The sequence below is a fragment of the Zosterops lateralis genome (genome assembly GCF_965231275.1).
Source record: "Zosterops lateralis genome assembly, chromosome: 9".
Taxonomy (NCBI): domain Eukaryota; kingdom Metazoa; phylum Chordata; class Aves; order Passeriformes; family Zosteropidae; genus Zosterops; species Zosterops lateralis.
Genome location: NC_139769.1, coordinates 15,730,688 through 15,758,217, shown reverse-complemented (window position 1 = coordinate 15,758,217; position 27,530 = coordinate 15,730,688). Strand labels below are relative to the sequence as shown.

General features: G+C 37.5%; 1 protein-coding gene across 1 annotated transcript in view; it reads right to left on the bottom strand.

The window, feature by feature from the left end:
- Positions 1–287: 287 nt before the first annotated feature.
- PKN2 (protein kinase N2) overlaps positions 288–27,530 on the bottom strand; it is a 53,639-nt gene continuing 26,396 nt past the window's right edge. Inside the window, exons 3-22 of the mRNA XM_083867418.1 lie at positions 21,848–21,999; positions 17,574–17,691; positions 15,876–16,021; positions 15,569–15,782; positions 13,372–13,557; positions 12,971–13,080; positions 10,919–11,062; positions 10,705–10,780; positions 10,213–10,381; positions 9,865–9,998; positions 9,291–9,459; positions 9,120–9,195; positions 8,946–9,037; positions 7,748–7,924; positions 7,110–7,172; positions 6,938–7,014; positions 5,483–5,625; positions 4,127–4,234; positions 2,469–2,549; positions 288–2,388 (exon numbers count right to left, since the gene is read on the bottom strand). Of these exons, the coding sequence (XP_083723544.1) occupies positions 2,185–2,388; positions 2,469–2,549; positions 4,127–4,234; positions 5,483–5,625; positions 6,938–7,014; positions 7,110–7,172; positions 7,748–7,924; positions 8,946–9,037; positions 9,120–9,195; positions 9,291–9,459; positions 9,865–9,998; positions 10,213–10,381; positions 10,705–10,780; positions 10,919–11,062; positions 12,971–13,080; positions 13,372–13,557; positions 15,569–15,782; positions 15,876–16,021; positions 17,574–17,691; positions 21,848–21,999 (2,639 nt within the window). The 3' untranslated portion in view covers positions 288–2,184. The remainder of the gene's footprint in view (positions 2,389–2,468; positions 2,550–4,126; positions 4,235–5,482; positions 5,626–6,937; positions 7,015–7,109; positions 7,173–7,747; positions 7,925–8,945; positions 9,038–9,119; positions 9,196–9,290; positions 9,460–9,864; positions 9,999–10,212; positions 10,382–10,704; positions 10,781–10,918; positions 11,063–12,970; positions 13,081–13,371; positions 13,558–15,568; positions 15,783–15,875; positions 16,022–17,573; positions 17,692–21,847; positions 22,000–27,530) is intronic.

Genomic DNA, 27,530 nt, shown 5'->3' with positions numbered 1-27,530 from the left:
TTACTCTATTTAGAACTTTAATTTGTGATATTAATGACTGCAAAACACTTAGAATGACATTTGTTAAAGGCACATTTCATTTAATGCATAGTGTACCATTCTAAAATATCCTAATTTCCTTACAAAGTGCTTGAGCAGCCACATACAGATAAAGTATAGCAAAATATATTTACAATCTAGGGTTTAAATCTTAATCTGCCTAAAAATATTTAAAAAACTACAGAGATAAAATTAGTGCTTTTTTCAGCTTAACTGGGTGAACATACCCTGCCCTCTAATTTTTTCTAAATTTTTTTTTTTAGTGATTTGCTTAGATTAAAAAAAGATTTCTGTACAAGACGTAGTTACAAAAAGGTATGTTTGAGGATACTTTCATAAGTATTAAGCACCATGTGAGATGCTTGTGTATATATATATTTGGGAACCAAAAAGGGCGAGCTGACTGTACCTCAAAAGTATTGGTTTCAGCTAGATACAGGAACGTGATTTGTTTCTAATCACTACAGAACCTGGAAATAAGGAATGCTGAGGAGTTGACTCACTCTTCCCAACGTGATTTGCAGCAGTGGGGAAGGTGCCTGCCCCATTCCAGTGGGGGGCTGGCCTGATTTAGACCTAGTAACCATTATTTTATTTCTTTCTCCTTTAAGCCTCTCCCCTGCCTAACCCTGCAGGTCTGTCCAGCATCATGATTTTAAACCACCACCTTAGCATTGCATACTCCAGTGGTTTGTGATTCTTCTTTGAATTAATAAAATTACCAGTTTTTAATTAATTTGAGTGTGATGCTCACTGCCTTAGCCCATGAACAGCAAACTCCTGGCCAGGATGAACCTGTGAGGTTACGGTGCTGAATAGTGCCAGAGGTAAGGACCACGTGGGAAATTTATTTTCCAAGAGTCAATGTTTGCCCACATAACAGCAGATGCCAAAAATAGGTCTTGATTTACAAATACACACAGTGTCTGGTCTAAATTAGTTTTCAACTTTTGAGGTACAGCTTTTAGTGTTAAGGGGTTTATAAAATATACACTGTTTTTATCAAAAATATTTATACATTCTATTACAACATATTGCTTTTTACCCTCAGTAACTGCCAATCCAGGGGCTGGAGGTCAGTGGCCTACAGGGATACATGTTTTTGTTCACTTGGCCACTATGCAACATCGGTGAAGTGGTATAATTAAATTACTTGCCTGGAGGTAAGAATACATTACAACTTCCAAATATACATGTTCACAGCATGTATACATTGAAAATCCTTACGTTTTCTAAGTGATATGATACTGTACAGCAGACAGAGGAGGATGGAGGGGTTGGATACGGACTGGGAACGTCTCTGCCCCCTCGGGGCATGGGAAAGGCTCGAGGCGAGTATGGAAGGGGCTGGGCCTGGGCCTTGTGGCTGCTCCACTCTGGGGTTACACTGAGCAGCCTCCTCCTTACATTCCTCATCCCAACCAGGGCCTTAAGCTGTGCTCAAGGAGCTTGAAGGCAAAACTGTTTGGCAAGTGACTTTGGTAAACTCTCCGGATTTTTCTGGGTTTTTCTTTGTAATGGAAGCACTTACACAGTTGTTATCTCAAAGGCAAGGTGTTTAAACGTTTTTCCTAATAAATACCATAGAAAATTTACAAAACAAGGCATATCTGTTCTTAATACCATTATTTTAAGAACACAAGATGAAGGTGTACGTAGAAATGTGTAGTTTTAAAGACTGCACAACATTTAGCTGAAATCATTTGCCTTCTCTGACTAGAACCAGGTTCTGTGAGTGTCACCGATATCCCAACTTACTTCAATGTGGCTGAGTGGAGATTACCTAGCTCAAAGTCTGCTTTTCCCACTTAAGGCAGATACTTTAAAAAGCAGTATTATCTGCTGTGGAAGAGTGAGAGAAACTGTACAGATCCACGTGCGCCCGTGTGTGGGAAGTTCAGCACAGCCTGGGTTCACCAACTCAGCTTAGGAACGCCAGAGACCTGCTTTCCAGTGCTCAGATAAAAAACAATATACAAAGAGGCCACTCTTCACAAGAGTGTTAAAACAGTACTTAAAAGGATCTTCATGTGATTTAAAAAAACCCAGAAGCTACAGGTGGCACAGAAAGCAATTGAAGGGTCAGTATTCTTCAGAGAGGCATTCTTGTGAGCCAGTCAGCTGGGGCTTCACAGTGTGTGGAAGTTAACACCAATCAGCAATGTAATCAAAATCTCTGAACATTTCCTGCTCTTCTTCTGAAAGTATCCTTGGTTCCCGAGGTGGAGTGAGGATAGGTGCTTCAGAGGTAAATTCATCATCAAAATTACTAACATCTTCTCGTCCTCTAATGGTGGGTACAAAAGGAGGCTTGACTTTCTTGGCCAATAAAGCATGCCAATCTATTTGCTGTAAAATAAATGAACTTATGTTTAGTTTTCCATCTTTACTCCTTTGTGTCCTTAGAAATAATACTAGTTTGTACTCACCCTGAAAAAGTGATGCTTTTTCACATCCTCAGCATCTTTCTCTCCAGCTCCAAGACGCCGCTCTGGATTTCTTCGTAGCAGCTGACAAAACATGCAGAGTTTCAGTGGAGAAATTCAGGGGGAAGGTAAGGAAGGAGAAAAGCATGAGTGTTACTGTGTAAGAGCCAACACCAAGATAAGGTGGACAGTGAAATTCATACTGCCTGACCTTTGGGCAGTCCTTGCCCCTTGAAGAAATGGACAAACAAAGCTTTTAGCAGTGCTCTTTCAGCCTGACAGCAGTTCCAGCAGCAGCTAAGCCAGGATCAGTGCCAGAGCAGACTCATCTGTCTCCCTGCAGAGCTGTGCTGCCATGTCTTGCTACTGGAGGTGATCTAGGGCAAGTGCTCAGCACAGAGGGTGAAGTTCCTCTTTGCTGCTGAGGGTACAGATTTACATAAGCCAGTGGTTCTTGCTCAGCTCAGAGAAGAGATCACCCTGCTGTCCAGTGCTCAGATCCTTCACAGCAGTTGATGTACCAGGAGAGGGTTCAAGCTGCTTCATTACATTCAGCCACTTTCCACTAGGAAAGGGTTTCCTAGTTATCTCCAGAAGTTTGATGCTCCTGCTTGTGAACTGTACTGCTGTGGGCAGCCCCCTGTTGTAGGCAGGGCCCCAGCAGCAGGGTGGGTTGATATCCCTGAGGCAGCCATCAAAAAATGTCTACTATATTGTGAATGAAATTCTGTGATGGAAAGAGCATGTGCAGAGCTCCAGCTAGCAAACTGCCAGAATGAAGTTCCTAGGAGATGTATTGTGGGGGCAGTGTAGCAGCCCCCTCTCCCCTATGGATATTGGGATGAATTTTCACAGCAAAAATACCTTCCCCAGGTACTGTCTTAAAACTCTACTCTGCTTTCTTTCTCTAGGCAAGCACTCTCTCCTTGGAACTAAGCAACCATTTTAAGTTATAGAGTATTTATGCTATCAGATAGTTATGTCACAGTAGTTACTGTGCTACAGCACATTGCTGAACTGGGTGCTAAACTGATACTCAGCAGCAGGCATTTATGAGGAGAGGCTGATTCCAAAGGCTTTAGAACCACCTCCAGTACTGCCTTTCTATCAGCTGTGGTAAGGTGCTAATGTAGGTTCAACTGCCTTCCTTTGATAAGCAAACACATCTCGCTAAGGAACAGCACTAACAACCATAACCAAAATCAGCTATTCCTTGCCAAGAATGGGATTGCAGATGCCATGAGTACAGTGTTCCCTGCCCCAGCTGGAATGAAACCAGTAAGATTTAGAAGTCTTTGAATTAAAATATTCATGTGACAATGCTAATCTACCAAATAGGTCAATGTAGCAGTGTTCAGCTAGGAAAAGAGAGCTGAACTATTCTAGTTTAGGTAAAACTAGGAAACTTAGTTCAGACAGGAAATAGAACCTTAAGTGTTTTACACTTCAAAAAGAAAAACTTGCTCCTAATAAAGTGGAATGGCATAGACGATTTTCATTTAACAGGCACCATGGCACAGCATAAATAAAGCAAGTCTGAAATTTACTTGTAAAAAAAAAATAGGAAGTGCAGGTTCCTAAACTGTTTTGTTCCTCACAAAAGTAATTGTTGGAAACAGGACAAGAGGGAGATCCTGTAGTAATTATTAAAATGTTCTTACCCGTCTCATTATTGAGATGGCTTCTGTAGAGAGGAATCGTGGATATCTTACTTCATCATTTACAATGCTGTCAAACACCTCTTCTTCATCATCTCCAGGGAAGGGAGACTAGAATGAAAGTAATTAAAAAAATACTATAAGTAGGCTTAAAATGACAATTGAAAACAACATAACTCAGGTGAATCTTTGGAATCAGACACCCTGAAATGAAGTCTTTCCCAGAAACAGATACTTGGCTTTTCACAAGGAAGCAAGAAAAGGCAAGTTGGTATTATCCCATAATTCCTACTGAAGGACTGTGTTTTAAAAATACACTTTTAGATGTAGAAACACCTAAAACTGGCATCTTCTTTGAACTCAGGGTGTACATGGAAATTATCTATCAGCTATTTTTGGGGTAGCTGCCATCACAAATGGCATGGTCCAGACTAATTTGTTTTTGTAAAATCTTTAGCATGTTGCAGCTCAAGGGTTTTCAAACTGTTTTGAAGTGGTCTGACAGATGTAGGTGACACTGTACAAACTTTTTGTCCTTTTTCACCAGAAAGGAAGTGAAAGTAAGTTGAATGATCATTTTTTTTTTTTTTTTGAAAAAGAACAAAATAATGCGTTTTTTAGCATGTGTGCTAAAGCACTGTGCCACCTGGGAGATACTACTACAAAATGGACCAGAGGGTAGAGCAGTATATGCAATGGTAAATAAACTTCTCAACAGAGATTTATTTATACCAGCTCATTTACATGGAACTGAGGCTTTCTATTTTAGTGTGTTTGATGTAATCTTTCATGCTATCCAGTTTTATGTGTTAAAGTTCACTTCCGTTCAAGCTACAGGAGTTAAGAAGTTTATTTTTTCCCCAAAAGCACTTGAAGGCGGAAGACTAGTATTGCTGTGCACATCCATGTTTGGTAACAGATGTGCCCTGGAAACCTAGCTCCCCCAAACTGTCTGTATAGATGTACTGTGCTTTTACTTAGAGACACTGATACTAATATGCCATTACTGGAATTTAAGACATAATGATGTAATTAAAAGCAGAGTAAAGCAAAGATCTGTTACAACTTGTTGGCCTTCTACAATTGCTGATAATTTAAGCTCCAGACATGACTTGCCAACTTCTCCAGTGTTACAGCAGCCAGTATCAGGTGAATAACTCAGTATTTGACACTTCCTTTTCTTGATGTCACACACATTAAGGTGCTGACTGTAAAGCTGGGTATGCCTATGCATGCTGCATAATGAATACTGATACTGTGGCAGGTAGGGCATATGAAATGTTAACAGGCAGGTATCCTGAGGTTTGTAACCTTCAAACATTGCTTTTTATGACTCCACTGTACCTTACTAGAACTTACCTCACCCACCAGCATCTCATAGATAAGAACACCAAGACCCCACCAGTCTACAGCTCTTGTATAGGAGGTTTCTGTCAGCACCTCTGGAGCCAGAAATTCCGGTGTGCCACAGAATGTGCTTGTTCTGTCTCCAAATCCCATTCCTGAAAGTTACAGATAATGAAAAGCAACCAGTATTTTCTGCCATTCCACAACCTATTCCTCCAAGCAGAACCTCTCTGCAGAGCAGCTTCCACTGATACTGTAGATTCAGGGCCTGTGTCCTGAAGGCTCAGACCAATGAGGTAAAACATTCCCTCCTTCTTCCTCCCCACATGCCTTTGTTTCACATGTACTTCTGTTCAAATTTCTCTATCCCTTGCTATATGCAACAAGCCAGATGAAGGTTCCAGTTACACCTCTGTTACCCAGTTATCTTTGTTTGGAAAGATATAATCTTATACTCCATTTCTATCAGTTAGCAGAAGAAAGTGCACTACACACTACTTTAGCCCCTCTGGATGCTTCTGTAGTGCAAATGACATACAGTAAAGTAAAACATGGAGTGTAGTAAAAGAATGTGAAGCAAAATAAGCCCTGTGGGTTTGCCAGAGGGGCACAGTTTGGGACATCAGCACCACCAGGCTTGATGTGACATGACAAGGGGAGCTGCTGCAGAAAACTTGAGAAAACCATTTATTGTAGCAGTCAGTAAAGGAATGAGCCTTCCTTCTCATTTTGTTTTGTCATTTACAGAACTTGCCCTGGCACTCATGTTTGAAGACCTACTGAATCTACCCAATTCCCTCTTAGGCCACCTTAAAGGAAATATGGAAGACAGGCTATATAAACTGAAAAAGGATCTTTGCCCACACAATGAGTTTTGAGAAAAACACTGCAATAGCTACCTCTATTTAGTATTTGCCAGTAGTGAGATGCTTGAAAGTAACTTTCTAGGCTTCCCTTTTGGGCTAATCTCTCAATTTTAGCTGTAGTGTACTTTGCACACTATTTCCATATACTCAGAGTTGCAACTGTTTCAGAGCTAAGAAAATAGCTAATGAATTTGTAAAAGAGCAGGAGCTTATAACAGCACTTGATTTTGCTGTGCAGTGTCAGGATGTTTAGAATGAGGAAACCACCTAATGCTTTTTCTACTCACTTGTAAAATGCGCAGTGTGCCTTGTTAACAAGCAGAGATGTGATGAAGTAAGAGTCAGAATAGGTGATGCTCACAACTGACAAAAAAATAAATAAAAAGAACAGGGCAATGCTCATGTGCTCCTGATACTTCCCTACTAAGGAACTTCTTCCTATCTCTACATTTGTACAATCAGAGATGTATTTTTTTTCCTTCAAAAGACACATGGTAAATACAGACCCTATACACATCTGGCAGTCCAAAACTCTCAAGGAACAGTCAAGAGTAGGACAGACTATGGAATTCCCCTAGAAAGAAAATTTAAGGGCCATTACCTTCTTTACAAAGACCAAAGTCAGCAATTTTCACAAAGCCTTCTGTGTCCAGCAATAAGTTATCCAACTTCAGATCTCTAAATGAACATTTGAGAACAAAATTGCATCACTTGATGTTTCTTCAGTACTGTTCAGAAAAGCTGAAATTAATCTGCTGGAAATGGCTACTTACCTGTACACTATTTTGTGCTCATGTAAATACTGAAGTCCAAGAACCACACACGCAGCATAAAATCTGTTGAAAAAGTTAAAATTTCAATGGAATTTTGTCTTGTTTTTCAGAATGTGAAATCCATTATCACTGAATTTTTTATGAGCCATTCTTTTTAGATTGCTGATTGTATTTTTGGGTACAGATTAGTTTTATACAAAGCTAGAGTTTTAAAGCCAGATGGCAAAAACACTTAAACTTGCAGCTTTCAAACTGTAGCTGTTTGCTTGGGCTGGAGGATAAATTTTCTGTAGTGTTCACTGCTAGAGCATTGAAGGTTTTCTAAATCGGCTTATTCTTTCCTTTTTTAGCCTTGCCTACGATTTTAACCCTTCATTCATCTTTTTAATGTAATCTCAAAGAAAAGTATAAAAATTAAATACTTGTACATAGATTTTGAATTCAGTGTAGATTCAGGCACATTAAACCTGCATGTCTTCTTCTAACAAAATCAGTTAGAATCTCCAGCCCTTTTAAAAACTTAAGCAGCATTTACTGGAGTGGCATAATGTGGTGGCATGTGGTGATAAAGCCCTTAGTTCTTATCCACTGAGCAAAGTGCCCTTCAGTTAATGCCACAGGAAGGGAGGGATACTCACACTGCTCTGGGTTCAGAGAAGACATCAGTGTGAATGTGCATCATCAGGTCCCCACCAGCAGCATATTCCATTACAAAGCATACATGATCTTTGGTTTGGAAACAAGCAAAAAGGTTCACCAAGAAGGGATGTCTTACACTATTCACAGTTTCAAATATTCGCTTTTCACACATCAAGCTGCAAACAAAATCAGGAACAATATAAAGCTCGGTACTGAACCACAGGTTTTCAATTCTCAGAAATTACTGGTATTTTATACTTTACAGGATTTTTTTGCTCTATTCCTCAGGATAATATAAGAATTTTTTAATTTTTTTTTGTTCAAGAGAGGTATTTTAATATCAGGATTTCATGAATTTATATTTAGCTTTCCCAAATGAAAGAGGAAACCTAGCAGTCCATGAAAATTGTGCCCTGACAATTTTCCTTCCAAAGGATTTTGTGCCCTGACAGTTTTCTTTCCAAAGGACTGCATTAACTATGCATTGGTATCATGTGACATTCATTTCAATCAATTTTTATTTTAATTGTTTACAAGATGTAAAGTGAAAACCCAGTGACAGTATTACATATATCTATCTATAGTAATTCCTGGTTATTTCTCCTTAAACCAATTGTTTAAGTTGTAGGTTATTATTAATACAGGTATCCTTCTTCCTGCAAATGAATACAGTTACTCTTAAGCAGCTGTAAAAACACCTTCTTGCACTTAAAACCAAACAGTTTTGTAATGGGCCCTTCACATCCAAGCCAATAAAAAAAGAAACCAGAACCTGAATGTTGGGTCAAAAAGATTGAAAAACCCTCAAGAGTGGAGTATATAAAGGGAAAATATGATGGAAAGAGCATGAGAGTATGTTACAGGTTCAGAAATAGCAACATGGGTTCTGCCAGTAAAGCAAACAGTCACTGTTATCCTCTAATGTGATGGAAGTAATTAGAAGTAATTAGAATAAATAATTGCAAGACAACCTGAAAACCAAAAACAGGATCAGCTTTAAGTCAGAGCATAAGAAGGGCACTAAAACAAACCAGGAGTTACTCTGCTCCCTCCTTCCCCCAAAACAAGAATAGACATCTACAGCAGCCAGCAACACAGGGAGATGACAACTGACTTCACTCTTCCACTCAATTCAACAACTCCCTGGTAGAGCACACAACTGATTTATGGAATCCATGTTATATTGTACAAACTGACCTGTCTACTTCATCACGAGCCACAATATCTCCTTTCTTTAAGGCTTTAATAGCAAACATCTCATTTGTGTTTTTGTATTCTGCCAACAGCACCTAAAACAGAGGAGACAAATTTAAGAGCTGTATCTACTTTTTGATGAAGCCTTGATACTTGAAACAGCCTTTTGCCATTTACCTTTCCAAAATGCCCTCTGCCCAGTACAGCACAGCATCTGAAATCCTTCAGACTGAACTGAAATCTTTGTTGTGATCTATGTAAATAAAAAAAAAAAGTCATGAAGTTGCTAGTTTGTTAGCTTTAAGAAATATTATTCAGACCAAAACAAGAAAACAACTGCTTTTTTACCTTCTATCTTCAGGCTCTCTGGTGTTGGTGTATTTCATGTCTGAATGAGGAGCATCAGACTCACAGATTATTTCAGGCTGGAGTTTTGGAACAATACTATTTCTGCCATTTTCAAAATCAAAAGCTGTAACTTCATCCTGTGAAGAACAAGAAACTTGAAAATTTAAAACTGATTGCGAAGGCAAATCAATGCAGAAATTTTACTATAAGCACGTGAAATTCTTAATGCACCCATCACCTAGGATAAAGTGGCAATTTTCCACATCATACAGATAAGATTTTAACAGACTGATGAAACCTACTGCTCCAGTCATTCTGCTCTTTCTTAATAGAACCATTTTATCCTGAATACTCCAACAGTTTTGGAGCTCTGGCTTTTTTCTGTGGTGGAACCAATGACATGGAGAAACCACAGAAAGAGTTTGCACCAAGAGCAATCAGAGCATTCTATTGACACAATTCTGTGTGTGCAATTTAATGGAGCATGTGCTGATATATAAGGAAGAAATCCATCATGAAGATGCCAATATTATAACCTTGTTAAACTCTATAACCCAAGATTCTTAAATGTCACTTGCCTGAGAAGGCACATCAGGAGCCTTTATTTCAGAGGAAGATTCACAGATTTCCCCAAGGGAAGAAGCACGGGGTGGAGCAGGTGGAGGCTCAGGCTCAAGTTCAAAGTCCAATTTAGCTACAGGAGAGTCACTGAGAAGAAAAAAATAATTCCTCAGTGTATAGCAAAGACTGTTTTAATACCTGTAGATTTCTCCTAAACCAAACCTTGTGTGTGTGGATCTAGTTACAGAATAGTCTTCGACAACTAAAGCATGGAAAGGTCTGCAGCCTTGCAGCACACCCAGACTTGCAGACATTCAGATATTAGGGCAGAAGCCCCTCAGGGTGCTGCAGGGTGACCTACCTGGCCGGCAGTTCAGCGAGCTGGGCGTCCACCACTGGCCCCGTGGCTGGCACTGGGGCCTGGGGGCTGAAGGTGCCAGAGTGATTCACTGTAGGAATAGCTCTTCTTACCAGCCTGCCCCAAGTGGCAATATTAATATTCATCTGAGGAGCTCTGAGAAATGTTTTGCCTATAGATATTGTGAAAAAAGAAAACAGAGTGCAAGTCATTTCCTTACTCATTACCAAAACCAATAATTAAAAAAGCCCGTATTAATTAATTTATAGTTTATGAAAAACAAACTGAGTTTGTCATTTTCCTAAGCGATTTCTAATTATTCACAATTAAATACTAATGCATAATAAGGAATTATAATACAGAAGATTTCTAAATGCAATGCCAAATCCTTCATTATCAACAGCATTATCTGCAGGCAAACAATAGACTTCTATATAAAAAATTTCACAGATCTATACAGTTTCTAAGCTTTACATGTTTATATTAAAGAATCACCTTGCTGTTTCGAAAAAATTTTCTTCTGCCTCTGGAGTTTTGGTCTTCTTTCAATAACTGGATTAAAAAATGTAACCTGCAGTTCAAATAACATATGTCATAATTCAAGTTTCAGAACAAAATGCATTCTTAAAAGTTCAAGGAAAACTCGTTAAACTATTCTGCCATGTAATACTTGCAAGTATGTTCAAGTGCTTCAATGAAACATTCTTACCTCTGCAAACAGAGTGCCCTGGGGTTCCAGATAGAGACACATGCCATGCCGTTGGTTATCCAGGAAATCTTCCAACCTCAGAAACTTCACTGCACACAAAGATCTCCAGTCACGCCAATAAACTGAGATTTCTAATTCACGTGACTATTACAGGAAACACAGACACAGGAAATCACTTATTAGTAATTGTTCTGCAGGAGTTACCACAGTACAACTGTAAGATCAAGGAACTCAAGGCTCAAGATACAGAGCTGTTATTTTAAAAGCCTGGCAGGGTTAACCAGTCAGACTGAAGTTCTCATTAGGATGATCACAGCATTTCACTTCAGTTCAGATGAAATCTCCAGTGTACAAATAAAAGCACAGGTGTAAAATTTCCCCTGAGAGTAGAAGCAGAGAGCCACAGTCACCAGACTTTTTGGGTCAGCCTAACAACACTGCTTGTTCAAGATGTTTTAGATTAAGCTCTGACAAAAAAATTTAACTTGTGCTTAGAAACCTCAATTTTGGTAGTTTCCCTATTTTTTTACAAGTATCAACTTCATTTCATACCTGCAGACATTTTAGTACCTGCATACACATGATGATGCAAAACCTTACAGAGTATCTCTAAAAATGCATATACCTTCTGTAACATGGTTGTAAAGAGGGGCCAAAAACAGTATCAGGAACTACTGCTGTATCTTGCTGATGTGATTTATGTACTCTTAGAGTGTCTTACATGTGTGTTACAAAAACCTGTCCCAGAAGCTAAGAATCCTGCAATACAGGTGAATCCTGCAATGTAACAGCACCATCATCGTATGTTACTACTTGAATTCCATTATGATACATCAATTTACTGTCTACCATAGCTATGATAGGTTTTAAAAGAAGTAAAAGTCAAGAAGCAGCACCAGATTAAGAAATAATGGGCTTGGATTGCACATTTCAAGCACTTAAAGATTCACAGAATGTTCTGAGTTGGAAGGGACTCGCATGGATCAGCAAGTCCAACTGTGAAGTAAATGCCCCATATGGGGATTGAACCCACACCTTGCTGTTATGGCACCACCCTCTGACCTGCTGAGCCAGTCTCAGGATATGTGGCCAGGAACAGCAGAAGCAAAGTCCTTTTTCTGGCACCAAAACCCGAGTTCTTCAATAGAGCCCACGACACAGATGAGGCTGGCAGGAGCAGCTACTACATCAAGTAGTTCTAGTCTTAATCTGAGAATAATTGAGGCTTCAGGGCTCCACAGCTGCTTAGGTTTTTTTCTGCACTACTCCTAATTGTAACCTGAATTTCATTACCTGCAAGTCTAAAACTGCTTCCCTCCTATATGGAGGGAATCTGGATTGGGGCTCGGTGGGGAAAAAGCAAAAACAGGAAAGTGGCTATTATTTCTTCTCATGCTAGAAGCATTTACTGGACTAAGCATGTACTGGAGGATAACACTTAAGCTCCTAAAATATAGTTTAATTTTCAGCCTATATTTAACACTGAAAGAAAAATAATAAATCTTGTACCTTAAAATACTAGGACTATCAGGTATCTTAAAAAAATACTTGATTGAATCTATATAACATAAATTCTACTTCAAAAGTATCAATTAAATACTTGTGCTCTCCAAGTAACATTTAAAGTTATAAGAAAGAACTTGAATTTATTATTCCTGAAGAACTGACCAGCTTTACATGAGAACACTTCTATAAAAACACTGTAAAAATTCTATGACATGGTTTTACTAAAACATCCAAACTGATAAATAATTAAAAGCTGATGATCTAAATAAAAAGGTAAGCACCATCTCTCCCATCTCTGAAAACCCACTAAGGGTTTAGATCTTGGCAAAAACATTACATCAGTTTGTAAGTCAGAAAAGGTAAGATTTCTAGAATGCTGGCACAGCGCTACAGCCTAAGTCCAGGGAGCTCATTCTAGTAAAGATGGGAATACTGAACTTAGGGAATTTGAACAAAATGACAGCAACAGGGGAAACAAAAAAGCAACATGAAATTTTAATACAAGAATCAACTACAGCTGCCAATGAAATCAGGCCACATTTTTACCCTGTCTAGTTCCAGTGTAAATTTCTGATCCCATGACTGATTGGAAATCGGTTTCCAGCTAGTTTGACCAACCACGGTGTTATCCAGCTTCAGTACAGCACAGACTTCATCTGTAAGTAAAGTACAGAAACTCAGCTTAAATCTTTAAGAGGATTTTCCACAAACAAAAAAATCTCCAATAAGTTTCCCTTAGAAATGTAATCTCATATTTAATTGGTTCTTATGGGCATAATAGTGTGGTTTGTGCTTTTGCTTTTGTTAACAGCCTAACAGGTAAAGAAACATTTTAAGTTTAAAGCTTTGAATCAATTTAATATTTTAAATTACAGAACACATCATCCCCATGAAAATGTAAATAAAAGATAATGCATAAAAATAAGAGAAGTAAGGGTATACTGAACTGGACAAGTCATCAGTTTTCAGAAGGTTTCTACCACTCCCACTTTTACTTTTACTGGGTCTGCTTATGAAAGATGATCTGGCTTCATTTGGACTCCAGCCAGGTAATGTAATTGATGTGGCTTTTGATCGACCAGGGACATTTTCCAAAATATCTTGGCAGCCCATGAGTCTCACTTCCAGGGTACCTAGAAGAAGATGGACAATGATCTAAGAAAGATTTCTGCTCTTAAGTAAACCAAATGAATGACTAATGACTGATTGATGGCAATATCTCACATTCTGACTCCCACAGGGTATAACAGAAAGATCAGATGAAATCAAAACACAAATCCAGGACACACATATATATTGAAAATAAAAGTACTAAAAGTCAACTATGTGGGACTCAACCTTCTAGAAAAGAGCAACAGTTCACCAAGATAACACAAAATAAGTTTTTTTCTGTGTCTCAGAAGTCTCTTTGTTTTCTTCACTTGGGAACCTAACTGACTTGGGTTCAAGTTGTAAATAGTGTCATTTTTTAAGACGCACAAATTTCAAGTTTCTTATTAAAACAATGAATGTTGCAGATGGAGCAATAACAATTTTTAAGGAGTTTTATATAACTAGTTAATTAACTATAACTAATTAACAAACTATTTAGACTACAGAGTTGTGTAAGAAATCATACACTAGAAATCACATTTGCCTGCTGCATATGAACATCCAAGTTTTTTTAGTATGTAATTTAAAATCATTCAATTATTCCAACTTGACTGAATTTGGATTTATAAAAGCTGAGACAAAAAGCTACTCTTCAACAAGCTATTCTTCCAAATCTTCTACATCTTTAACCAAATGAGGTATAGAGGCTGCTGTTCAAACTGAAGAGTTTCCTCCAGCAGCACAAAAACATCTGAACACCACAGATGGTTACAAGAAAGGTAGGCTGGCTTCATCCTGTACAAGATAACATCTATAAAACTGACACCACTGACTGACAAAATCAACTACTAGAAGTGGTGAAATTAGCCACTTCATAATCAGTGTCAGCTAGAAATGAAGTCTTCTTTTGACAGCAAATGTACTCAACCATGAAACTTGAAAGTACTCTTTTGTAACAGAAACTTAAGTAAGACTTAACCTAAAAATGATCTGGCAACATCATAGCCCACAGAACAGACAGCAAGAAACCAGTCTAAGAAGAAATCCCAACCTGTAGGAAGCTAACAGCCGTAAGTGACAGCTAAGCATTAGGCTATGAAGACAAAGAGATGCTATTGGCTTCTGAAACAGGTTAAAAGGTAAAAGAATACTTCATTCCCAAACTCTGTTTAGAAAAAAAAAAGATATTAATAAGCAGAAAAGCTACAGTCTTGTATAAGGAATGTATGCAAATCAGAAAGTTATGCTGATGCACTTTAAGCTGTATGACAGTTGCACTGCTCTATTTCTCACAAAGCATTAGAAGAAAAACACAGAGACACTGTTTTAAATCCAGCTCAATACAAAAGCTCTTTGTGCGGCCAATATGAAAGTGAAACTATTAAGAACTTCACAAGCATGTAGCTTTGTCAATTTCTATTAAAAATTGTCTTATGTATCAGTAAATCATGTTCAAAAAGAAATTGTCACTATAAGGTATCTGACCCTTAATTATGTGTTACAGGAAGCAGAAAAAAAAAGCAAGGTGTTTTTTTTTTTTTCTTGATTACAAATATAATGCATGATTTGGTAGTATAAATCTCACCTTCCAGAAATCCAGTGAGGTCCAGGGGGTAAAATAGAACTGGGAGAAAAGCTGGGTGCCTATGTCCAGCTCTGTCACCTACTTGTTGTATGATCAGTGCAATGCACTGAACCCTTCTGCAACTTAGTTTCCCTATCTGTAAAATGGGGATAATGATACTTATCCACCTTGATAATAAGTATTTGATAATCTCAAGATGAAAGGCATTTGGTAAATGCTAGCAGTATCATTCCATAGGGAGCTATTTAAGGCCAGAGCGTCACAGTTTCAATAACATTATAAAAAGGTCAACAAATAAATCAAAGAAACTTATCTGCAAAGACACTTGGAATCTCTAAATGCCTTTGTCTAGGAAAAGAACAACAATTAAATGTGTCCAGTAAGAAATACAGTTGGCATTAAAGACTTGTTTTAAACCATTAATTAAGATCAAAAAAGGAAAACCAAAAAAGCTCTTTAAATCATACCTGTTAAAGCTGCTGGTTTGGACAGTGTACTATACTGGTTTTGAGTAGATATTACACTCTGACGAGGACTTAATGTGGGTGAAGAGACTAATGAAAGCTCTTCTATAATAATACTGCTTTTGGGATGGTTTTTAGGAAGTTCATTCAATCTCTGTTCCAGTGAATACTTCAAGAGATCCAGCTTCTGGCTTGATTCATTAAATCTTGCTTGCGCCTTTTAAAAATAAAAAATGAATTTGAAATAGTTCAATTCTTTTCCTTAAAAAACCTTTAAAACAAAGTATCAGAAATTGTAAGGACAAATTACTTCTGAAAGTGCCTTTCTGTCGGTAACTTTCCCAGATCCAAGTAATTTCATCACATTTTTTGCACCTTCTGCTACAGCATACTCTATCCTAAAATGATGCCGCAATTCTTCCATTCGGAGTTCAAGTGGGCTTATCACAGGTTTTGCTGCAAAGAGATATAAACAAATAACCTTCATTGAAGATAACAACCAGGTTTAATTTCTTTAATATCAACCCCTCCTTTGTATAAACAGAGGGAAGAGAAAAAGAAAAAAAAGGAGAGATGCATATTAGGTAGTCCAAAGAGAAGCTTGAATTATGTCATAAAAATAAAAAGCGATGTTTTAAGCATCAGCATTCAAATGAAAAAATAACTGATCAGGGTCTCTATTCAATAAACAGCTCCTACTTCCTGAAGAGCTATAATTGCTAGAAGATGTAAGGAAAAGAATATGTCTTCAGGGGAGTTAAGGGACAGAACTAAAATATCCCAAATATTTAGCTGGCAAGGAAGTTTTGGGACTTCAACACTTCGGAACTACATCGTGAGCATTTATCTTTTAAACTGCTCTGTAGCCAAATAGATCCCTGATGAGTTTCTGATAATCCCCTGCTTCACTTGAAATCCCATGGAATCTGGCTTCTGCCAGCACAAAGAAATAAATGTGAGCGACTCCCTACACTGCCTTTGCCAAATGGTCTGGGTTAACCATTCCTATGTCCACAACTAACAGTGCTTAGATATCCTAAAACAGAACATTTCCTGAATATATTCCTTTCTGTTTAAAGCACTAAGAGTAGTAGGAACACAAAAAGGCATTTGAAAGCCCTTTCTAGCTTTAATTTCTTTTTCTTTTAAACAAATTATATACATAATCCATGTGGTAAAATGGGGTGCTAAAAAGGTGTGTGGAAAAAACAAACACAGAAACCAAACACCTCACACACTGCAAAACAAAACATACACACAACGTTTTTCTTATCTAGGATATATCCAGGCCCTGACTACAAGCATTGTCATACAATGTCAATATTCAGAAATGCACACAAATAAAGCTCAAGACTAAAACATACACCCATATGCCCATAAGTTTCTAGTACACTCATACTATTAGAGCTCAGGAGTAGTTTTTATTATTATTTGAAGATTTTCAATGAAATGCAAGTTAAAAAATACTTCTGAAATGCAGCATGAGTATTTCAAACGAGGTTATTTTAATAACACCTTTCTTGCTGTTTCAAATGTAGTCGTTTAGCAGTCAATCTAGCCTAAATACCTATAAAGCCAGGAAAAATTCTCCTCCATCTGTCCTACCACTAGAAATAATAAGGTCAGTCTATTTAAGTATGACAAGCAGGCTTTGCAATGGCATCAGATTTTTTTTTAGCATCATAATATAAAGATTATATGCTTTAAAAAAAATCACTAATTATTCAGACAAAAGAAAGCACGCATGAAAGGATGGATGGCATAAAGTATAAAAAGGATGATAAAGAGACTGTATTTCTCTTCATTATGATACAGGTATTTTCCCTCATGTCAGATGTTTTTGGCACCCCAAGGCACAAAGTTTTGCCTAGCCTCTGATTATTGCTGGTTCATGCAAGCTGTATCAAACGTTCCTACTAGAAATTTATGGCAAGTCTGCACGCATATGGGTGTATCTCTATATGGCATTCTGACATTAATAATTCATATTTTCTTTCTACACCATCACCATTATCAAAAGCCAATTCATTGGTCTGGACTGTCTGAAGAATCTGCATCCTTATAACTTCTATTTTTGTCTTGCTGTCCTGAAGCATCTGCTGAGCTGTGGCAAGAAGTTTTCGATCCTATTAAAACAAACAAACAGACAAGTTGTAATCATAAACTTCTTCATGGAACAAGACACACTGAAAGTTTCAAAACACACATACTTAGGAACAAGAACTAAATCCATGCATTTCATTTAGTACAGCATTAGGCAAACTAACCACATTAGGGTATTAGGGGAAATTAAGTTAGGACAGAGGCACTGGTTGATTAAAGACTGTAAGCCACTCCCAGGGAAAACTGCATGTGTTTCAAGATGAGTAAAGGAGGCATGTTCTAGAAACATTACATGTGTAAATATTTTGTAATCTGATACTAAAGAAAGGAAAAGATATTAAGTGCAAGATACCTCCAGAATTTACTTTGAGTATGGTAAAAACTCTTGTAATAGACAAATTTGCTAGAGAAAGCCCACATTAAAGTAATTGTACTATTTAACCTGAGCTGGTTTTCAATATTGAAATTAGAAATACAATGTTGCTTACACAGCACATTAAGTCTGCAGTACCTTTTCCTGAACAAATGAAAGCTGAAGATTTTTTGCATTAATAAATATATAACAAACAAGGCAACTTCATTAGCTATTTCATCAACAACCTAAGTACAGTACAGTACTTTTTAATCTAAATAAACTAAGATAACCAAGTTTCATTTTCAAAAGCAGTATCACAAGAAGCAGTTTAGAAGAGAACATTCCTAAAGATGAACTTCCATAAACTTCTATGGTGGCCACGTGGCTCTCCCTCTATTTCTGGAAATTACCAGACAACTTAAGGGTGACCTGACTTGCAGTAAGAACAACAAAAACAAGGTATAAGAAAATGTATTTGTCCTGTCCATGCAGTACCAATCAATCACAGTAACTACAACAGCAGCAGTCAGGACAGATGTGTATCACCCTTGCTACAGCACAAAGGGTGTTTTGGTTAACTCATTTTGTAACTACTCTATAACCTCGTTAAGAAGTTGCTTTCCCATGGATATGGTTTAAATTTGTATTTTAAATTTTATAATGAAGTTACCAACTATTTAAGAAGTTAAAGCAATTAAGTTCTTCCCTTGTCATAACCAAGAGAAAGAACTGCAGTGAAGCTCAGATCCCAGAGCTGGAAATACTTGCACCATGAAGCATACTGTAAGAAATATCTGTATGCTGAGAAATTTATCTTCAGAGCTCCTCTATGACCTTGCACCTTAACGTATTGCTCACTCAGATATTTTAATGCTGCCCTATGTTCTGCAGGGTAGACACACCAAGATCTACACATAAAAAGACTTTGGTTTTGTGGAAGGAAATTTGCCCCCTCTGCATACCGTAGTTTCACAACTCTTGATTTTAAATCTTAGTATTAATCAACATTTCAGGGAGAAACCATAGTTTTCATATTTTACCTATCCAATTAATGATCACACTGACTTTCCTAAATCAACACTTTCTCCAATACAGCTGTAAAATTTTGGAATAATCACTGACTTTAGCAGAGTATAGGATTTACTTAACAGATTACAGGTCACTCTAAAATCCTATATTAAACCTTATCCATGCATCACTCTGATGTATAAATATGCTGGAAGTGTTTCCTTGCCTGTATCTTCACTTCTATCTTATTTTTGATCTTGCTGCTCTTGATTATCACTCACAGTCTCTTACTGGAATGGATTTGTTTGCTCAGGAGCAACATTAGCCCTTCAGTGTGTAGAGAGGAGGCAATCCAGCATTACAGAGATATCCTTACGTTTTAAAGAGACAGAAGATCACATCGTCAGAATCAAAATGTATGTGTAATGCTCAGCAGCTCACTTAGTGTTGGAGGCTGAATACAAAGTATTTCAATGCATCTTCTGAGTACAGAAGAACTGACAGTGCCTGTAAAACTGATCTGCAAAGCTGTCATAGGATCTCAGAGAACCTACACACATCCAAGGAAAGATGATCGTTATCTCAGAAATGCGTAAGTCCAAATAGGTTGAGCTGAATGTTACTGAAGCAAGTAAAGTACAAAGGGAAAAGCTCCCCATGAGATGATGGGTTTATTAACAGACTGCTTTTTCATTTTTAGAAAACAGGTTATAACCTCCCTCCATTAAATTTAGGACTCAAAATAAAACAGCAGATTTGAAATTAGATCATATAGTACACTTGAAGAAAGGTCACAAATCAGTTTAGTATGTTTAAAGATGGTCCTATGACTACTTCTTAAAGAACTACTGGATTACTGGGATTGGATTCAAACTGGGGATTTTCTGCCCCTTTCATCCACCCCATCCAGATGCTTGGATTCTTTTAAGCTCTGCTTTTTAAAACATAATCAGCATGCTCAAGCCTACAGTTCAAACTCACCAAACTAACTCACTACTGAGGAGAAGAAAAAAAAACAAACAAAAGAGAATGAATACCCACCATTTCCATTCAGTTTGCTGAAGTGGCTGGCAATGCTTTTGTGCTTTCCAGCTTGCTCTCTCCAGCACAGTTACTATATAGTCCCAATCTGGTAGGCTCATTTAAGCATTTACCAATCGCAAATACAAGATTCAATCATAGATTTTAATTACACGCCTCAATCTAAAGCAAACCAGAATTTATATCTCTACCTAGTCTGATCAAAGCCTGCTAACCATGTCTAATATTACAGCATGAGTGTTTAGTTAAGTTTTTCAGCCTGTTATAAAGTTACTTATCAAGGGTTTATTAGAAACCTAATTCATGTACGTCTTTTGATCCATTTGGGTCAGCTAATTATTAGTTTTCAGTGCCTGATGCTAAGTACATGGCCCCAGAGGTTGTAGACTCCAAGGGTATCCAGGAGCTGAGTGACTGTGGTGGATGGACAGCATTCCCAGGACCTTAGTCATAATGTGCACTCCAGATATTTCTTCTATTTGCCCCCAGCTAGTACGTTACAGGTCACTTTCAGATAAGGCTACCTGGGACGGAAGGAACTTGATGGCACCTTTGGCCCATTGAGTCTAAACTCATTTTCTGGCAGAAAGCAGCACTCCCTGCTATTTTTTCAAGGTAAAAGGAAGTCATACAGTAGGCAGACACAAGGTGATCTGCCTCTCCACCAACACCTAGCCCAAATTCAGTCAAAAACATCAAGTTCCTTTCCAACACTTTCTGGTTAAAATCAGTTATAAGGGGTAGCAATGTAATTCCCAGATTCCTACTCTTCTAGCCAAACACCTCCTTTTAGTAAGTTCGCTGACCCAGACAGGTGTTGGCTCAGCTAAGATCTTAAAACATTTTGATTTTACTTACTACTGTCTGGACACAAAAACATTAAACCAAGATACTACACACTATTTGTAATCTCTTGTGTTTCCTCTTAGTCTGGAAATTAATCTCCTTAATGATTTAGTAAAAGTAATTGAAAAGAACAGCTCAGGAGTAATGAATGAAAGGTGAAGGGCCAGGTAAGTAGAGGATCCTTCCCTCCCTTTTCTCTCATTTGAGAACTATTAATGGCCCTCCATCTCCTTGGAAAAATTCCGGTGCTATCAGAAGAGAATGAATTCAAGTACTTAAAATTCGGATATAACAGTAAGTGTGGCTTTATTTCTAATTACACTTTATTCTATCAGTTGCTACCTCTAGACTACTGCACTTCCATAAAAAGAAATTATTTCAATATGTATTTTATGTGTATCACTACAGGTTATGACATCTCTATCAGAATACTACACTCATCCTATTGGAGCACTTGGCACAGATCTTTTTACTGCTAACTACGACTAGATGACAAGTTCAGAATATACTTGGGAATACTGCTTTGTTGTAATTATCATGCACATTACAATGTTAAACTAATGGATTTTTTTTTTTTTTTAGTGGAGCTAGGAAAAACACTAGACACCAGTCAGTCCTACCAAGCTCTGATGCTAAGTGAATCCCACATGGTCGAAGATTACTAGCTGTACTAAATTTAGTAAGCCGGATTTATTATTTAGGTTGAACTGCATCTGCACAAACTGATAAAACAATCACTTCAGTGGGTATCAAACCACAATAAAAAATGGTACAGTAATTTGTAGCAGATTTGATGTCACTGTTTAACAAAAATACACCCCAAACTGAAAATACTGAAGTTGTACACTGTTTATACATTGTACAGTCACATTACAGCAGTGTGAAAACCCACATTCATTTCATGATCTTTAAGTATTCCAAAGCCTTACCTTTGAAGAGCCATTTGAGTACATCTGTATCATATTTTCTGCTCCCTGTTTTACCTTCAGTTCTATATCCAACTGTTTCTTTAAGGCCATCAATCTGTTGTTTGTAGAAAACCGAGGATCGCTATTTGGAGTATCAGGAGTGCTAGGACAATCTGTGAATTAAAGGTAAGAAGATATAAGCATGCAGAAAAAAACCAGGAAAAAAGCACCCAAAACCCACTTTACACTCTATTCCATGACGTTACAGATCAAACAGAACTGGAACATCATACTTGAGAATTAAGAGCGACCCTCCTGTCCAGAGCTACTTTGCAACAGCAGTGCAAATGCGTCTTAACATGAAAAGCCTCCCGAAAGCCCTGTGACTCCTACACACGTCCTAATTCACATGAATCACTTCCGGGAGTGGGCAAACAGGCAGGTTTGCAGCTAAGCCTACTTTTATTTCAAAGAAGATTTAATTTTTCTAGAATGTCTTGAGTCAATTAAAAAATTGCAGTTTTCCATTAAGCTTTCTTACACTCCTGATTTTAAATTAAAGTGTTTTAACAACAAAATTGGATAATAGTATCAGGTACTAATGAGCACTGCCTGAATACAGCTCTTGAGTAGATCCTCATCTATTTTAGTGTGAACATTGCAGACACTGTGTATGTCAAAATTAAGAAAAGATAAAATAAGCCTTTTTCTTATTGTAAAGGTGAATGTTTTCTGCTCTGTGATCATAACAGAAATCTGGGCTAACTGGATATATAGGCAGACAGGTTACTGAACAACTGACTCATCTATGGGAAGGAGAAAGCTTTTTCATTTGACAATATTACTGTGTTTGGGTCTCCCTCTTGTTGGATTAATTTCATGGAATGCAAGTTAGTTTTATCAATTAAATTATAAAGTCAAATGCCTTAACTTTTCGCAACCAGTCTATTATATAACTTCATATTTCAGCTTCTGCAACACAAACTGTTAGTAAACTAAAAATAAGTGGCCACTGGATTATTTCCAACACATCTGTCCTTAGAGCTAACTATCTTCCCCAACAGTCCCACTGACTTCTCTCCCAACCTTTTGGTAAGAGAGGACAATTTATTTCACTGTAATAATTTTTATTTCTTCTACCCCAACAACTGGAGAATATCTTCTCTAGGGACAAATGGCATTGGTCTCCTGGAAGACAGTATTTACTGAATACTAACAGCACAATCTTTTTTCCAATTGTAATAATCTTCCTTGTATTAAAACTAGGACAAGGAATTAAGTTCCTGAAATCCTCAATTACCAGAAAACACAGGCAGTGCACTGGTAACTTACAAATTTTTACTTATGAGGTGTCAAGAGAAGATGTCTTATCTGCTATTTCATATTTCTTCTGTAAAAGCTTCTGATAAGTACTTTTGGAGATTTAATACATTTTGCTTCCAAGTTTGCTGGGTAATTTCCTCCTAAATTGCAATCTTTGCCAAGGCTACATACAGATTTCATGTAAGGAGTTTTAATTTCCTCTGCTGTTAATTCACTCTTCACTTCAAGCCACTTCAAGTCTCTTACTGCATTCTCACTACTTAAAGGTAGGACAGAAAATACCAGATGCTAAAAAAAAAAAAAAATAAAAATAAATAAATTAAAAAAATCTGCATTACTCCTCAGCTGTCTTGTCATTGATCCTCTCCTCAGTTTTGACTTGGTTCCTCTGTGGAACTGCACTTGAACAGCTTTACCTTAAATCTGTTATTAGTAAAACAAAGATTAACAAAATGCTTTCCTATCACTTCTGTCTTCACTTTCAACTAATCCTCATCTAATAATCTATTCAAAATGAGAACAAACATGAACTTAAAAGTCACAGTGTCAAGTCTCCTTGTGAAGTGGATTCATCATATAAATGAATATTTACCAACTTTGGATATATGATGCAAGCCTCTACCACCTAAAGATCTCGGCCCTCTGATGATCCCTGTGAAGGCTGTGGGGCTCCTGCAGTCTGTTTTCACAGCTTTTAAAGATGTACACAAGCAGCCTTTCTTTGCATTAAAACAACACTCAAGTTGTAAATTAAGGACTAATTAGAGATACCATGTTCCAGGCTGCCCAGGCAGCTGTTATTATCTGCCTTTACATGTCTCTGCTGTGAAGGTGTAACCACACCACTTACCTGGGTCATCTCAAGAGTTGGTCTGTACTTGTGGGTGTTTCCTACCCTCTACTACTTAGTTAAAATCGTTGTACTATATGCTTTGTTAGTAACTAATAGCAAAGGAAACTTTTCTGCAATAGGCACTAATTGCTAGGAAGAAGTGATTTTTTGCCTTCAGGTATAATAGCTGCTCTCTAAACTCCCAAATATGGAACAACATGTTCCTTAACGTGTTATGTTTTTAAAAAAAAAAAACCCAAACAATAGCTTTTCAGAGATGCTTTCCAAGGGACGCCTTCTACCATCTCCCCAACCAATCTCCCCATCACTACTCAGTAAGCACCTTGAGGCAGCTTCTCATAGAATCCTGATTAATTTTTAAATCAGCCAGACAAACCGGTTCTATCACAGAAAGCATTGATGGTCTGAGCAGCAACACTACAAACTACATCTGTATCAGCTGTTTCCTTTTCTCTTTGCTCCGGAAGGTTGTAATGACTTTCCACAACTAGTTATCTCAGATTTATTTGTGTAAAACACTTTACAGAGGGGGTCATATCACCTCTGAAGGAATTCAGTTATCTTTATAGTACAAATAAGTAATAAATTCATCCAGGTAATTGCAATCAATGGGATTTATGTATATACCTGAAGTTAAATAAGAGTTAAGTACTAATAGCAAATTGATACTTCACTCAAAGTAGGGACTGGAGAACAGAAGAGATTCTCCAGTTTGCTCCATTTTTTGGTTAATAAGGGCAGTACAAGACTTGCCATTTTGGATACATTCAAGTACAGCTTTGCATTGGACAGCAAGGGCTTTGCTGGGGTACAGGTTTGGGCTCCTAAGCTCAAATATTCTTCTTGACAGTGAGTATCAAGTGAAGTAACAGATGCACTTCAAGTGAACTTGACTTCAAGCAAACCGACATGTTATTATGCTGAACAACTATGAAAGTTGCTGCTTAACACTAGTGAGTTTTGTGCAGCTTATGTTAGCACACATCCAGGCTGCTGGAAGAGTGCAGTGCTGCTTCCCCAGGACCTGAAATATCCTGTTTCAAAAAAAAATATATTCACCAGACTTAAAATAAATTAATAGGAATGATTAAAAAAAAAATTTGGATTACATAAGGACAATGGCAGTTTTCAGTCTGAAATGCTTATCTGAACTGTGATCTTTTCTCTTCTGAAAACCTTTTCAGTTTGAGTAAAGTACAGTGCTCACAGCAAAAACTTCTTGCTTCTAAATTGCCTTTACCATCACTGCCATCTAAATTATTTTTATGAAGAGTAGTTACGTAACTCTACTCTTCTGAGACTGCTGCTCATTCCTTTGGGATCTCCTCCCCAGATGCTACATATGCTATTTCTTCAGTAAGCTCAGTGTGAAATCTAGAATCCCACATAACTTTCTGAATTTGGCTTCCCAGATGGTACTGCAGCGTGCTGCTTAAGTACTCAATTAGCAGCAAGTACCCTTTGGTAAATTTTAATCTTATTTGAGGATATTTATTTGCAGTTAGCCTCATCCATGTCTTACCCAACAGAAATACCTGCAAATGCATTTAGGCATTGCTGAAGGGAGAAAGAAAGATGCATTGTCAGGCTTTTCTCAGGGAGTCAGAAGCTTGGATCAGCACTTCAACTAAGCCATCAGTAGGTCTAAGGCAGTAGTGGACATTCTGTACTCAGAAAACATTCAGAGCCGACTTCCTGGAAACTTCTTAAGTTCAAGTGGATTTCCATTAGGTAACAGCTAATTTTAACTAATGAAAAAGTAATAGGAGATTGTTTCAAATTGCATCAATAATATTATTCTACACTGAGGTTCCCAAAAGTTACCATACAATTCCTATGGATATGAGCTTGCAGGTGGAGTCTGCTGTCTAAGAAGTCACCACCTATTATCAGTTTGGTTGCTACCTCTACCAGTTTCCAGTAATTGGTCTTATGTGGACACCTTGGTGTCCAACAGATTAACCTAGTCATTTGTAAGGACAAAGAAATCCCCCAAACAGTCAGCTAATCATATTCTTAAACAAAATAGTTTCTTTTCTTTGCAATGCCTGCAGCCAAATTTGATATAAAGTGGACAGCTTCCACGTCACTTAGGAAGGAGGATGGAAGAAAAGGCATGAACTTGTCTTTGAGTTAATTTTCTCCATGTTTTATCCAGTTTTATCAATTAGATCAAGGGTTTTCCTATCATTGCACCTCTCTATCCCTCTTTATTTCAGCTCTATGAAACAGACCAATTTCCCAATTTATAGATTGTGTATGTATTAGCTATATGCCTAATTAAATCAGTAGCTTGCTGTAGGTAAGTTACTTCAGCCTTACAGCTCCCTGAGTCATACTAGAAGCCACAATCAGTACTGCTACTTTTGACACAAACACAAAACCAATTTAATCTCTGGTACTGTGTAGAAGTATGTTTTCTAGACACAAAATTTCTTCATCTCTAAAAGGGAAGTAATCATCCCCATGTGACACATCACATCTCTCAGACTTTCAGCAATAATGGTTGCTAGGCTTGTTCTACTCATTTTATGTTGCTGGATTCTCCTTCACTTTTAAGTGTTGACCTACAAATTTTTAAACTCCGTATCCTTGTATGACTAATACACTGCAAAAGGGCAGACTGGGTACAAAGTCCCACTTCTAAATCAAACTTAGATTCATCAGCAACCCCTATAAGGTAAACTGCACCCATGTTATGCTAAAAGTAGTTTCTGAATCACATACCCATGGTCAAATGTACCCTCACATGCTGAAATAAAGCTGTTTGACAAATGGCACTTTATGGTTAAATTTTAGTACCAATTCTTCAAATAATTGTGAACTTTCAGCTCTAGGCAAACTACCATAAAAATTTGCTTGGAACAGAATGTTATTAAAATGTATTTTTCTACAGTAGATTAATTAGCACTACATTTAATGATTTCAACATGTATTGATTACACTGTGCTGATTACAAAGCAGTTACACTAAAAATTAGTGTCTTGTTAAAAAGTAATAGAAGTTACTGCTTGATACCATAAGCAACAGAAAGAGCCACAATAGCCTGTGTAGCATTTCTCAGCTATAAACTGGGAGCACTTTACAAACGTATGTTCACACCCACTTTTTAGATACAGGAACAAGGGAAGATTAAATGACTGTTCTAAGCAAAATGGTCTTTCAACCACTCAACAAAACAGTCAAAAAATCTTTAGAGTTCAGGCCTGACAAGTCAAAGGGATCAGCTCAATGAATCTCAATCCTGACTTCGCTACCTAGAACCTGAAAAAACCTACAGAGAATATTCTATTAGACAGGGAAAAACACAGGGCTTTAATACTGGGAAGTATTAAAGTACACAAAATGAACACAGACCTTGACTCCCACAGCTCTTGAACCCTCTTTACCATATTTTCAGCATTCATGATCTGCACAGTCCAAAAATTTCCCATATAGTTCCTTCTCTCTTTTAAACAACTTGTTACTAAGTGACCAGAAGAAGGTCAAACACAAGCTAAAGTGAAAAGCAGTAACAATGAATAAAGA